The sequence below is a fragment of the Sinohyriopsis cumingii genome, chromosome 3 (assembly GCF_028554795.1).
Source record: "Sinohyriopsis cumingii isolate HCF-2022 chromosome 3, ASM2855479v2, whole genome shotgun sequence".
In the NCBI taxonomy this organism is placed as follows: domain Eukaryota; kingdom Metazoa; phylum Mollusca; class Bivalvia; order Unionida; family Unionidae; genus Sinohyriopsis; species Sinohyriopsis cumingii.
The window spans coordinates 94,205,865-94,222,007 of NC_142963.1; the positions used below are offsets into that span (position 1 = coordinate 94,205,865).

The 16,143-nt window shown below is 33.9% G+C and overlaps 1 protein-coding gene across 3 annotated transcripts in view; it reads right to left on the reverse strand.

Moving 5' to 3' along the window:
• The window catches only part of LOC149803314 (uncharacterized), a 93,559-nt gene extending 84,546 nt beyond the window's left edge, over positions 1–9,013 (reverse strand). Inside the window, exon 1 of one of the 3 annotated variants that reach the window (XM_089953021.1) lies at positions 8,707–9,013. In XM_089953021.1, coding sequence (XP_089809147.1) covers positions 8,707–8,811 — 105 coding nt within the window. In that variant the 5' untranslated portion in view covers positions 8,812–9,013. The remainder of the gene's footprint in view (positions 1–8,706) is intronic. The other 2 variants (XM_089953022.1, XM_089953023.1) reach the window with 2 other exon arrangements.
• Between the last annotated feature and the right edge of the window lie 7,130 nt (positions 9,014–16,143).

Genomic DNA, 16,143 nt, shown 5'->3' on the forward strand with positions numbered 1-16,143 from the left:
TCCTGCAAGCATTGTATGCCAGCCACACACCCAGACCGACCGTGGCTGGTGAGGTTCGGTACTTCAAAGGAATAGTTGACAAAAGGAGTGTGCATCAACGAAGAGGAAATGTCAATTTAGAAAAAGATAAGACAACCACAACGGCATGGTGCACCATTCGGATGTGTGGATGGTATGCGCTATGTGCTACCGAGTGCACGGCGTTATCACATGATTAAATCAAGTTTGTAATGCTCCTTTCAAGCAGTAACCTCAACTCTGTATAGCAGTTTGAGATTAAAGTTACCTGTGTGTTTATAGTTGAAAAAAATGCACAGGTAGCTTTTCATTTGGGAGTATATATCATACTATTTCTATCCTAAGATAATTAAAATAAACGTACTTTACCATCACAATTACCCACTTGCTGGGGTATATTCCTTTTAGAGCAAATCTCCAAACAGGGCAATATAGATGAAAATTGAACGAGTCCTCCCCATTTTAGTACCCCTATTTCCCACGACCAAATTGGAAGATCAAAAGCGTATTATTCAACAAGCTTAAATTTCCGATATTTTCCATAGACTTTTGTTAATACAACTGTCCACGCAAGCAAATGTACATGGATAGTGCTTTGAAAATGCACTCCGGTTAAGGAAGTTCACAACGATTTATTGAATGGGTTCATGGCAACACAAGAAATGCTGATTAATATTGAACTCACCTGTAAATATCGCTGTGTCTGCCTAAGTGCCACATATATATGTACAGGCAAGTATGACGTATGACTGATGCTAATCAGTTATCCTGATTTCATTTTTCGAAGAAGTTTTGCATGGCGTATCGTAGAAGTTAAACTGATTAAACCAAAGCTTGGAATACCAGGTGGTTCCTAGACGTTAAAACAAAATTATGTTCTGTTCAGTCCATGCTTAAACAAGTTACGGTCATCTCTATATTTACATTATGCTGAGCATGGTATACAAGCATTCAAATAATCGTTGACTTCACATAATTGGATGATAGATCACGAAGATGATAACTACAGTCTGTACTCACTTGTTGTTGTTGTTGTTGTTGTGGGGTTTAACGCAATTTTTTAGCACACGATAGGTTATACATGGCGGCCAGTATTAATGGTGGAGGAAGAACCCGGGAAAACCCGGGAAAGAACCACCGACCCACGAGAAGCTACCGGCAAGCTTTCTCACGTACCCACACTGGCTGAATCCGAGTACTCAGTTGTAAGTTGAGTCCAGCGGCAATCAACATAAACCTTGAACTGTCGTTGTATAATGCGCCGGCAGATCAGAGTCTATATTAATTGTTGTACTAATTACAAACAAAATGCAAGGATACACATCAGCCGGTGCATTATGTAACGGTAGATCTAAGTCTGTGCAGTTTGCAGTTGGACTCGACTAGAAGCGATGGTGTGACATCCCCTCCATGATTTAGTGTTTGGTGAAGTAAATGTAGCAAGCATTTTCACCCAGCTATCAGGAAGATTTACAAGCATATACTTACAGCAACCATCTTATACTTGGACCAATTATCATTAGCATTAATCTCAACCATCTTATACTTGGACCAAGTATCATTAGCATTAATCTCAACCATCTTATACTTGGACCAAGTGTCATTAGCATTAATCTCAACCATCTTATACTTGGACCAATTGTCATTAGCATTAATCTCAACCATCTTATACTTGGACCAATTGTCATTAGCATTAATCTCAACCATCTTATACTTGGACCAATTGTCATTAGCATTAATCTCAAACATCTTATACTTGGACCAATTGTCATTAGCATTAATCTCAAACATCTTATACTTGGACCAATTGTCATTAGCATTAATCTCAACCATCTTATACTTGGACCAATTATCATTAGCATTAATCTCAACCATCTTATACTTGGACCAATTATCATTAGCATTAATCTCAACCATCTTATACTTGGACCAATTATCATTAGCATTAATCTCAACCATCTTATACTTGGACCAGTTATCATTAGCATTAATCTGACAGATTAATTTCATTAATTGGATAAAAGGAAGATGTTAATCTAAACAGTTTGTATGCACAAACTGCTGAATATTAGTAGACACTATTTTTTCAGTCAATAATAGAGGCTACGCAAAGGGAAAGATTTAGTCTTTAAAGTGCGATCAAACTTGAATTTTACAGTTATAAGTCGATCCAGTTATTAAACAGAATTTGCAAAAGCATGGTCCCTTTAATTTCCCTGGTGACATTGTTCTTTAATTTTTGCATTAATCTTTTGTAAAAGACATTTGATGATATTCATAAAACGCTTATCGTTTGCAATATTCGAGAACATCTGTAAGGATTTGTTTGTTTATTGGATTTTTTTTCCTGGTAAAAAGACAAATTATTACAGAGTTCCTACTTCTCAAGGTCATTAAACCTATTCGTTGAACGCTTGAAACCAGTCACCAGGTAATGCAAATGGTATGTTTACATACTTATATGTATATGCTAAAATGTTAACATATATTAACTGTGGAATGCGGCATTGTTCTTAATTATCCAGAACGCTATAACCTGACATGATATTAAGCTTATAATGGCCTTTGGAATCATTAGAGAAAATGCCATTAATTTGTAGTTTGAAGAAGAAGAAAAAAAAACGTTTGATATTGTAATAAATAATAATTTAATAACAATGTGAATCCCAATGTAATATTTTATATTAAATTATAATACTTACACATAAGTGAGTTAAATCTATTTGTTGGCATTTTCCATTTGTCATGTTTATTGGATTATTGTATATGACAAGGAATACAGACGATATTATGTAGTGTCTATACACGGTTATTCATGCAGTTTCTGCTAAATGTGTTTTATTTGAACGAAGGCGTTATCTATGCCAGGAATGAGCCTGATACAAGTCGACAAAAATGAAAGTAGGACACTGTCAAAGAATTTGATCCCGAAAAGTAGATTTCTTACAAAAATACAAGCAAAAGCGTTTCTTTATGGCAAGTTGCATCATTAATGAAGGAGAGAATTTAACAATGGGATGAGAAGGAGAGAATTTAGCAATTAGATCAGAAGGAGAGAACCTTATGAGAGAAGAAGGAGAGAATTTAACATTGAGATGAAACTCAGCCATCCGTTAGGACTGAGTTGAATCATGAGAAAGTTGAATTTGAATCCTAATAATGTGAAAGATGTATATGTAGTGGACAAGTATTTACTGAAAACCTACCATTAAATGACTGCCAAGGAAGAACGTACTGCCAAGGAAGAACGTACTAATGTACTATAGAACCGAAATGGAAATGAAATACAACTCGGTCAATGGGTTGTACAAGTTCAACCTGACAACGTGAATTCATTTATCTGCGGTCAATTTTATCTTCATCAGATTCATCGGCATAATATATATGCGCTGTCAAGCGGGAAAACATCAGCCAAAAGCTGTGCGCACATGTTGGAAAATAAACAGCTCTCGTGTAGACGTATATAGAAAGTATCCTGTCTCTACAGACTAAATTCATTTGCTTTATCTGGCGAATCACGACAAATTAAGTTTTACAATCCCCGTTTATCAATTTAAAAAAAAAAATCTAAGGAAGAAGGAAAAAATGAAGCTTTTCATGATTTCCACATAATTAAATGAAATTATCGAAAACATCGTTCAAAAAAAAAGTCTTTCACTGAGGAAAGCGATTCGAATTCTCAGGCACACAGCTGCCAGCGTTTGTACATCATCGTTTGGACTCGATCCTCTTCGGATACACCTAACTAGGTAGAGGTACCTGTGATGAATGCCCAACACTGGCATTAGCAATCACAAGATAGTGGATAACTTCAAAAACAGCTAAATAAAACATGAAAATGAAGGTAAACGATAACGTCAATGCGAATATGAATAATGATCGTATTCAAACGTAAATTGTAATGAAATCGTCTTCAGTGACAAACGTGTACGGTCCTCAATTGTGTCTTGAAGAAGATAACAATATTGCAAAGAGAAGTGTCAATAAAGGGAGTATACTGAAGTATAATCAGACGTAATGCAGGAGTGGAAACTCTAGGCTGAATACGTATATAAGAGTTGAAGAGACAACCAAGTTCACCTCACCAAATTTCATACAGCTGCTATGCCCACAACATATACAGTGGACTAACATTTGAATTTTAAAAAAATCATTAGCGTAAGAAAGTATATCACTGTGACTCTTTTTCACTTCTGGTGGCTTAGAACGATGTAAAATACATCTAAATCAACTTCCATCAACATGACTTACCTACAGCTGGAGATTTTACACTGGGGTTATCGCAACAACAACAAATAACTAGCTGAAAAAATAGGTCCCTGTGAACCACTTTCACCTGGGTTTAGAGTTACTACTAACTACATTCATGTATATGGGAAGCCTATTGCTGGAGAATTATAATTTCCACAAAACTTGTAGTCTGGGGTAAACCAGTAAACAACAAAGCCATTAATCTAATAAAGTAGGCCACTGTGACCAACATGCAGTTGTGGAGGTTTAAAATAAACACAGCATACTTATAACTGGAGAATTACCATTTGGACATACATGTTAGTCACTGTGACCAACTTTTATTGGGGTAGTTAATAATGTTGCAAGAAACACCCCAACTTCCATGAACGTAGCATACCAACAGTTGTAGATACACAAGTATGGTCAAGCGTGTACAGTGGTGTTAACCCGTAAGCAATATTCATTCATATAAGATATTAAAAGTAGTTCAATGCGACCTATATTCCCCTTGAGTGGTTCAGAATGACGCCAAAATATTTTGGTTATGCTCAGTGAACATTCTTAAAGCTGGAGATTTGTCTAGAAAGAAAACAAAATTCCTCTTAGTCTAACCCTTCAGAAACAAATAGTTTCTTCACAAAAAATTAAAAATATGTACGCGATTCTTACATATATTCTCCTGGGATGGTTCAAAAGCATGTTAGGAACACCCAAACTAAGTACACAAAAATCTAATGTATGAAATTTACTGCAGGAAAACAAAGCTTTCACATTATTAAGTGACAGTGGACAACGCTGACGACGCAAGGGGCATTTAATACGCTCTGCTGTACGTCATACAGGCATATAATACGCTCTGCTGTACGTCATACAGGCGAGCTAAAGAGAAGAATTTCATACTATAGATCTATTTTGAAGCATACAAGTCGTTAGATTGCGTACTTTTGTCCCAAACCACGAATTATCATTGTCAATACCTATTTATCTTCTCTAAGGTAGACTGGCTGCAGGTTTTACGACTGCAATAAAAATGAAGCAAAAGTGTTTTGAAACATTAGTTTAAATAGTTGTTGAAATATAATCATTTACATAAAAAAAACTTTGCATTAATTATTTATCTCAATTAAAAATGCTTTAAAGTTAGGCAAGTAATTTTACGACCTACCGTAAAATGGTAAAAAACGAGAGCGCTGCTTCCTGACTAACTGAAACGATTTACAAATTTGATTACTTAACTGATTTGTTTTCAAAATTGAATGACTCATCGGGTCATGTGTACCTGGTGAAGCTTTGAACATACTCCGATCTGTAAGAACGACCGAAATGTACAGTATACACTTAATAATATTCAGCAAAAAAGGGTTGCTACATGTTTATTTCAAGCACAGCCACCAATGAATTTGATCTCTTTCTCAATAGATGAAATCATTCTAAATATCTCAGCAAAATATTTATACAAGTTTATATGTGACTGATAAATAAATAAAATATTGTACAAATATCTCATCTAGACATAAATTCCAGTGAATCCCGGGGAAGTCTGAATGACCGACTCATGGGATGCAAAGAGAAAAGCAAGCAAAACACGGGCTTATCTACTTCAGCAAAATACATTTCCCTTTTTTTGATCATGTGCTAACGGCAGATGGAAGGTGATAGCAACTCACGGGTTGTGAATATACTCTTACTGACTGTAACATTTATTGGCGCTAAACAAAGAATACAGCGTTCGCGGTTAATTATTAGCAACATTGCAGCCCGATGTTGTCTGGAGATTAAAATGGCTCCTTTCTGATCAAGCGGAGGATATGTTGATAAAGTGAGAGATATGTCTCAGTTCACTGTAACTGTGTTAACTATTTTGTTGAAATAAAAGAACCTGAGTAATGTCCATGTTGTTTTACATCGATTTATCAACCTGCTGAAATTTTGAGTTCTTGTCCATTTTGACTATACTAAATATATCAGAAAATATGTGCAACTAATTAACCGAATCATTAATAACGCCTCCATCATTGGACAGTAATGTAAGTCCTGATTGATATGTCTTTAAATTTGGAGAGAAAAACAACAACAGCTGCGGGTCGGCATAGACCGCTGTATATCTGAAAACAAACTGCAGATTTTGATAAATGTAGATGTTAGGAGCGCCTCTCCAGAGAAGATCTTTTATTCCTTCAGTAAAGGTTCAACAAAGCTCTCGTATGCAAAAACATAATACAATCTATCTATTATCTAAAAAAATAGCTTCGTATTCTTAAAGTCTCTTAAAGAACAACAATAAATTGGTTACAAGAACCAATCCAGCTATACAATCTATGACTGAACTGCAAACGATGCAGTACCAAACATTAAACAGCATTCACAAAGTCTCTCCTATAAAAAAAGCGAAATCGTCATCCCCACCCCTCCCAACTGTAAGTTGATTCAGGCTCCTTTGAAATCCCATCAAGAAACTACCACTCACAATACATAAATCATTACAGCAGAACTTCTACAGTTAACTTCCTGCAAACTTGGAAAAGTACGGTTAGAAAACTAAGCAATTTTTACCATAACATAAAAAGTGTTAATCTGCCATGACTACTCTAGCCTTCATCCCATTTTCATGAATGCGTGTGCATGTGCATGTGAAATTATAATTATGAAGTAATGATTTAACGAGAAACTTACAGCTATGTATGTATGTATGTATGTATGTATGTATGTGTGTGTGTGTGTGTCTGTGTACCTTTTCTGGCACTCAGCACAATAGTTCCTATACGGTGCCCACTAAAGGCAAACTTAAACAAAAATGAAGACTTGCATATAAAACTTTAGGAAGATAAATTTTCGAAATAAATTGCAAGCACGAATCGCAACAAAATGAAATACAAAGCGTAAAGGTGTTCAAAATTCAGCAAATGTTATAAATAATACAAATAGATATGTCACATGTAAAGTTTTTAAAATTAAATGCTGTTTTGGAAAATGAAAGAAACAAAAGTCTAGGAGCAAGTCAAAACAAACAAGAAAGATGAAATGAGGGAAGGAAAATGCTTGTCGAAAATAATGAAGGAAAATCTACCAGATTTAAAAGTGAAATCTGTATAATAATCAAAGCAATCATATATTATAATTATTTATCTGCCTTTGGAAAAACACTGGCTTAAGTACGAAACTTTCTATGCATGGAATATTACAATTACTTGGAGGCAGTCAAAAATAGAATAAAATAAGGTGCTCAATAAATTTTGTCCACAGTTCAAAGGCTGGTTAGAGTGTATAATCATTTAGAGAATTGTATACATGTTTGATGAGGGAAGCGCACCCCCACCCCATAAAACAATAAAAACTAAACAAAACAAACTCTAACATACTGGACTGGTTGGCTTAAAATTTGTGAGTGGCCGGTTAGGAAGAAATGTGTTCCTTTCGACATCCACTTAATGTACATTAGAGAAAACTAAACCCGATATTAGTACATGAAAGATTATGTATCATGGAGTGCTTATAATGGAATATATACGATAAAGAGACTAACCTGTTGGAATTATGTATTGGTGCACATGTGTGCATACCACTAGCTTATCTCTCTTGCTACCTTTCTACAGTGAAGCTTGATAGGACGAGCCAAGGACGAACTATAATTTCTGGCAAAGTATAAAGATAAATAATCGGGCAGTATTAAAGAGCCAGCATCGTACTGATTTCTATTGTTTTTAAAAAAAGGGAAAACAGTAATAATTCATGCAGCCTTGTTTTGGCAAAGACCTTTTTACAAAGATATAGTGAAACATTAGTCTTAAACAAAATTTATCAAAAGGGGGAAAATTTAAGCAAACCCTATAACGGAATTAGGCTAACTGCTGTACCACTGATGTCGGACATCCAAAGTTATATTAATTATCTCAGAAAGTGAAATGCTAGACTCGGCACGCGCCCTGCCGCGGAGATCAAAAGTGTCAATTTGCTATCCGAACATTCTCTGTAACGCGCAACCTGGTGCATTACGGGTTTGCGATAAGTATTATCAAATCTGCAGAAACTACGAATTTTAATTCAAATTCTGAGTGCTCATTTTACATAGTTTACAACTATACAGTCCTTCTGTAAAGTAACGTAAATGTCTAATATCGCTACAATATATATATATATATATATATATATATATATATATATATATATATATATATATATATATATATATATATATATATATATATATATATATATATATACTTACCGTCCAGGTGTGATTCCAAAAGATTTTAAATTTCCCCGAAAATTAAGCCAGGATACAGAAGAAGTGGGAAACCTTATTACCGGAAATGTAAGGTGACGTTATGATTTGAAGACTTCCGTCACAGAGTTACGCGCGGCAGCTACAAACCTTCGCTCATTTCTATATTTGGTAGAGCCTCTTGCTTACAGCCTGACGGGGAGGAAGCCGTCTTAAATATCAGATGTACTTACCCTTTGAACTGTGAGGGGCTGATTCAGATCCTTTCCTCCCTGCAACCGGAAGCCCCAAGGACTCTCAAAGGAGTCTCGGTCAAGATGGACTGTCAGACGAATCATTTTCTCTCTTTAAATTATACCATCCTAGAACAGAGAAATTTGCTGAAACAGTAAACCGGCCAGGGTTTCGGCTGTTGTACGAAACGAGGCAGAACGAAAACAGTAAAGAATCTTTCCCTAGAAGCTTGGAATCTGTCTAATGGTAGTCACATGCACAGGGAATAAACTCGCTTTTCTGCCTCTGTAGGTACTGTACATCACAGAAGAATAGAGGGCAGCCGCTTTTTGTACATACCGGCAAGGTAAAGATTCATTAGCGTTTTAAGTAACAAGATGAGGAATTCGTACCGATGCATTGCCAATTTGTAATAATATCCGAGTGGCAAGGTTAGCAAAAGGATATGGGCTTATGTATGTAGGTATGTATGTACGTACGTACGTACGTATGTTTACATACATTAATGTTTGTTAATGAGAGAGTAAACAATAACTTGTTCCATACTTGCATTATATGCAAAAGAAAAGCTGAAAAAACAATTTTAATATATGTGTAATTTCAAACTTTAATATAATGTCTGAATTTTAGCGTTCAGCCAGATTCATATTTATGACATCAGTTATCCATAATCACTCTCTTTCCTGTAATGATAGAAAACGGATTTTGCCATGTTAGTGACATTTTAGATAATTTCCACAAAAACGATATCATTTGATATTGCAAAGTTCAAAAATATCAGACAGAAAAACAATTATTTCAAAATCAAGGTATATTCCATAAGTTTTGGATAAAATAAACTTCGTAAAATGTTTTAATTGATACACAAAGTGACAAACTTCTAAGACAGATATTGCCCCATGTTAACCATCAGTTGTTTTACGTGCATTTGATCTCAGTGGCGTTGTGGATAGAAATAAAATTGTCGCAAGTTAATTCAGCAAGTGAACATTCAAACTGCAAAGTCAGCAAGTGAACATTCAAACTGCAAAGTCAGCAAGTGAACATTCAAACTGCAAAGTCAGCAAGTGAACATTCAAACTCCAAAGTACAAATTTTCTGTATATAATTAAATGTTTGATGTCGCTGCAAAAATAATCACAGGCATTTGTTAAATGGAAGAGGATCAGAGATATAGAGAAATCCTTTCTTTTCACGTACAAAAGTGAGGTTTAAGCTTGAAATTGTAAGTTGCCTATTGTTCATAGTCCACTTATCTCCTCTTAAAGTTCCACCAGCATCGTCATTTTTGATCATCCAACTATGATAAAATAGTCTAATCTCGTTAGTCTTGAGATTTTATGACTATAATTGGGGGGGGGGGGGAAGGTCATTTGCATCGCGCAATTTAAACGTGCATTCTTATACATGGGTAAATAATGTATATTTGAATAACAGGGTGAGTGTAGTTTTCCAAGACCGTGCCGAAATATTTTACCATTAATATAAACTTTCAAATGTGTATAAACTTACTTACGAAATGGCGTTACCAGTAAATACGTTTGCCATTTATACCAAATATAAAAAATGTCCATGATTTGAAGTTAGGAACTGAATCGTGAGAGTACATTGAAATGTCCAATAAGAAAACTTGGAAAGAAAATGTTGGTAGAAATTAAGAACATATTACGTTCCATTCAACCGTCCCATCACGGACAATTAAGCAGAAAACTTGATAATCTAAATTAGACATACTGTACGAGAAAAAAAATGGAATAATCACCGCAACTGTATGGTATACGTTTATTTAAGTTTGTCACCACCGCCTAAATAAACCCAAATATAAGAAAAAACATTTGCTTTCATTTGGTTTACCTGATATATAATTCGTGTATTTCATTATTTTATTTATCTTTTTATCTAAACGAATTGAGCGCCCCTCCCCCCTTTCAATATCACATTCCCACTTAAAAATGCATGACGGTATTCTTAGAAGAACTTAGCGAAAGCCCTTGGTTTCGATCAAATTCAACAGCTGCGAAGAATTTTATCGGCATACCTATTCGTCATGTATGGATATCATATCTGTCGGTAGTATATATTTGATATGTCAGGATGAACGAATGGCCTTTATAGACGGTTCTTTGGAGGTCTGCAAGCGTCTTTACCGTTTCATCTATACAAAGGTGAAGGCGAGGACAGCTCAGTTACATCATTCACCCATGTGTAACGATTTCAAAGATGACGGTTAAGTAGTAAAATAATGACCTCACCATTGTACGAAACGACATATATTGATACTGAACCAATGCCCAGCATGGCACCATGATGATGAGGAGGAATAAAATGAAACCGGAAATCTGCTAAATTTAATTTTCTCTGCCAGGTTTAATGCCATTAAACTAGAATGACTCATTACAAATGATTTTAATACCGTGCGTACTTATAAAAAGATATCACACTTATAATTTCACATGTCAGCCAAGCATCCGACGGTTTACAAAATATAAGATCACTCATCAACTGCGGTCATATATAAACCTCACTTAACAAAGTAATTCGGGACTAGATTTACGGGATGGCACAGGGGTCGCTTGCACTGGGTCGCCCTTGTCATGGAGCCGCTATGGTTTCCGTGGATACAATTACACTTGTTTAAATAAATCGTCTATTATTTTGCCTAATATAAATATAATAATTATACACATATAACGGACAGTTTAAGGAATGCTTTCCGGATGTATTTGTTGAGCTATACGGACTCATCCCTATCTTAAGTGTCCGTGTCCCCCACCCACTCAGGCCTAAACCCTGAATTAATTACAATGAGGTCTTTTCGCTTTCATAATCTTCAGGTCTGGCTTTTTGTGTTTGTTCTTAATAAAATGGACAGTGTTTACAATACATTTCAAAGATAAACAAGAAATATTTCCCTGCAAAGCTAGAGATGGTCAAATGAGAAAAACCATAAAATTACGTCCACAATACAGCAAGTATATACACAATCAAACAATTACATCCACGGTACAACAAGTATATATACAATAAAACAATTACATCCACAGTACAACAAGTATATATACAATAAAACAATTACATCCACAATACAACAAGTATATATACAATAAAACAATTACATCCACAATACAACACGTATATGCACAATAAAACAATTACATCCACAATACAACAAGTATATATACAATAAAACAATTACATCCACAATACAACAAGTATATATACAATAAAACAATTACATCCACAATACAACAAGTATATGCACAATAAAACAATTACATCCACAATACAACAAGTATATATACAATAAAACAATTACATCCACAGTACAACAAGTATATATACAATAAAACAATTACATCCACAATACAACAAGTATATATACAATAAAACAATTACATCCACAATACAACAAGTATATATACAATAAAACAATTACATCCACAATACAACAAGTATATATACAATAAAACAATTAAATCCACAATACAACAATTTGTTACGTATTTAGGCTCTTTTAAACAGTAACAAGAAAAGAGTGAACACAACAAGCTTTGTAAAATTTAACAAATAATTTATTTCCCCAGAAAAACAAGGCAAAAATGAGAAAAAGAACTTACGGTTTTACGAATCAAACTAAAAATAATCAAAGAATTAAAAACAGAAGTTCTATTAATAAAAAGTCCTAATGAAACTGAGTTCGAATCACGATGAAATCCAAAATGGATGAATTCTGTGTAAATGTCGATAAATGTCCTTGTCCAAAAATTAATTTTGCGAACACGTATTTCCAGGGAAAAATAAACAAAACAATTACATACACAATACAACAAGTATATGCACAATAAAACAATTACATACACAATACAACAAGTATATACACAATAAAACAATTACATACACAATACAGCAAATATATACACAATACAAATTACAAGGAATGACTAAAAGGAACATGGATAAATTGTGATGTAAAGTTATCAAAACTAGTAGAGAATCAGACTGGAATAAATATAAAAAATAATATGTAATCAAGATATTAGTAGGAAAAACATGCGAGAGAAAACTGTCTGAAACATCAATATTTACTGAATGAGTCGGCAACGAGAAACACCCAAATAGTATTGAAATGTTGCGCGTATATTCATCAAAGGTTACAGTGCTGAATATTCTGCCAGAAAGAATCTATAGATAAAAACAATCAACCTCTTATAGTTTATGATAATGCAGAAATGTGAAATCAACTCAGTTATTTTCTATCTAGATCAAACGTTGATTATACAAGCCCTATCTGTCCAACTTTATATCCGTTTTATTGAACATGCGCTAAAAAAAACTACATGCTGTTTACATATTTGAACAAGTTATACAATCGATATCTTTCACAAAATTACTGTCAACAATGATTGAGGCTATCGATGTTACATATATCGTTCACAGTATTTTTGTCAAGGAATCTGTTATAACCTGATTACGTGTCGATGCAGTTATATAACAAACTCATATCATCTATAATATTCCCATCAACAATGCTGGTCCGAATGGAGTCTGACATAACTTGATTAAGAGTGTCTCTCCAGTTATTTCCAAAACCCAAATAATTCGCAAATTCCTGTCAAACGAAGCTGTTGATCATGATGGAATCATTCATAATTTGGGAATGTCACTTTTACTAAACATATATCGGTCACCATATTTTTCCTGGCAAGGAATCTCTCCTAACTTGATTAATGGTTTCAATGTAATTATTGCTACACCATATCATTTGCAGCATTCCTGAAAACAACGTTGTTGGTCTGGTTAATCCAGTCATGCCAAGATTAAGACTGTCTCTCAAGTTATGACCCTACTCTGGTACCATATCCTATTAATAAACGTTCTGTCAATCAGACATTATTTTATGATGGTTGAAACTTCAGCATGTTTCCTTTGCAAATAAAGGATGGCCTCCACGTACCTCCAAAGTATCGGACAATTTCATTACGAAACGATCTTTTTATGATTTTAAACAAATATATCTAATTATTCTCACAGAAATAATATATTTTCAAGTTCCAGTATAAAAAAGAAGATATATGACACACATTAGTAATAAACATAAAATATTATTTTTTTCTAAAGTGATACAAAAGCATAAATTAGTATCAGATACTCAACTGAAGTAAAAACATCATTTTCATATAATTTCTTTTAAGATTTTTCAAGCAATATGTTCTTTTTGTTCTACAAATAGAAACTATTCAAAGTTGAAAATGATAAATACATAAATGCTGTTGGTGTGTTTTACACCTGAATATAATTTACTTTGCAAATAGTCAAATAAAATTCATTTACTTTTGAATACAGTCAAATAAAATTCATTTACTTTGCATACACTCAAATGAAATTCAAAGTCAAGTCTGCTTATTTCGAATCAAACGTTCCAATTACTGTTTTCCACAGATGAAATTTAGGGTTGTGTCCACATGATCTCTACCCATCGAAAAATATCTTTAGAAAAGAAGGTCACAACTTCATAAAGTCCATGAAGATGCATGAGGGTTTCGTGATCAACTTTACAAAAAGAACACATTATTTTCCTATTCCAATTTTTTTCAGCAATGTATTTGTGGGCAAAGTGTATATAAATATCAGACAGTGTCTTGTTTTTCATTATGTAAAAATCCGAATCAATTTTCCATTTTCTGTATAAAGAAGGAAATGTGCGTGTATTAAAAATAAATATGTTTTTCTACATCATTCCATATCTTTCTTGAAACATGAAAAATGTTGTTCAAATATATATTTAAAAAATCATACACTTTTTATCAGTATGTAATTTGTGTGTTCTACAATGATGTTTCTCTAAGTAAAAGAATCCATTTGCCAAAGGAATGCAACACAATCGTTACTTTATGCTTTTTGGGGCTTTTTGGCTTTCTGTTTTTACAAATATAGACGTGTCATGATATTTCTTCTGTATTATTACGATTAGGCATTCAAATCCATGGAGGTAAAGTGTTTTAGAATACTATTATCAGAACTTTGATTAGACTTAATCTTTATCAGGATATTGCTACTACTACTACTACTAATAATAATAATAACTATTGTTGTCAAAATGCACAAATGTCATGAGTTTATTAAGAACAATGAATATTATCGTGACAAAGTAAGCATATTTGCATACTATAGTGTTCCAAAATGAAACATTTTATCTTCAGAAACATCAGCGTCTAATATTCTTTATATGTGTACTGAAATATACCAAAAGCATACAATGGCAACACAATTCATGCCAGAAGCACAAATGGCAACATAATTCATGGCATGTGTACTGAGACATCATCGGATGCATAGCAAGTTAAAACATTCCCGGTATGTGTATTGAAATATCCCTGGACGCACAATTGCTACCAGACTCACTAAAGGATAAGACAATTCCTGGCACATGTATCGAGATTGTATCACGTACACAAAATGTTAATGTTAACAACATTCATGGAATATGCACTGAAAAATTACCAGATGTACAACATTTTTAATAACATTCATGGAATATGTACTGAAAAATCACCAGATGTACAACATTTTTAACAACATTCATGGAATATGTACTGAAAAATCACCAGATGTACAACATTTTTAACAACATTCATGGAATATGTGCTGAAAAATCACCAGATGTACAACATTTTTAACAACATTCATGGAATATGTACTGAACAATCACCAGATGTACAACATTTTTAACAACATTCATGGAATATGCACTGAAAAATCACCAGATGTACAACATTTTTAACAACATTCATGGAATATGTCCTGAAAAATCACCAGATGTACAACATTTTTAACAACATTCATGGAATATGTACTGAAAAATCACCAGATGTACAACATTTTTAACAACATTCATGGAATATGCACTGAAAAATCACCAGATGTACAACATTTTTAACAACATTCATGGAATATGCACTGAAAAATCACCAGATGTACAACATTTTTAACAACATTCAAGACGTGTACTGAAATATCCCCAGACGCACAAAATGCTAACAACATCCATGGAATGTGCATTGAAAAATCACAAGACACACAAAATAGTAACAACATTCGTGTACTGAAAAAGGTAATGGTATCAGACGCACAAAAGGATAAGAAGATTCATGGGATGTGTACTGGAATAGTGCCAGACACAAAATGGTAACAACATTCTTGGAATATGTATTCAAATATCACCAGATGCCAAAAATGGTAACAACATCCATGGCAGGTGTATAGGAATATCACCATATGCACAAAAAGGTTCAAGGCATGTGTACTGGAATAGTTCCAGACACAAAAAGGTAACAACATTCATGCCACGTGCACTGAAATTGAACCAGACGCACAAAATGGTAATATTAACATTAGATAAATGCAGTTATTATTCATTACATTCATGATTTGGTGTG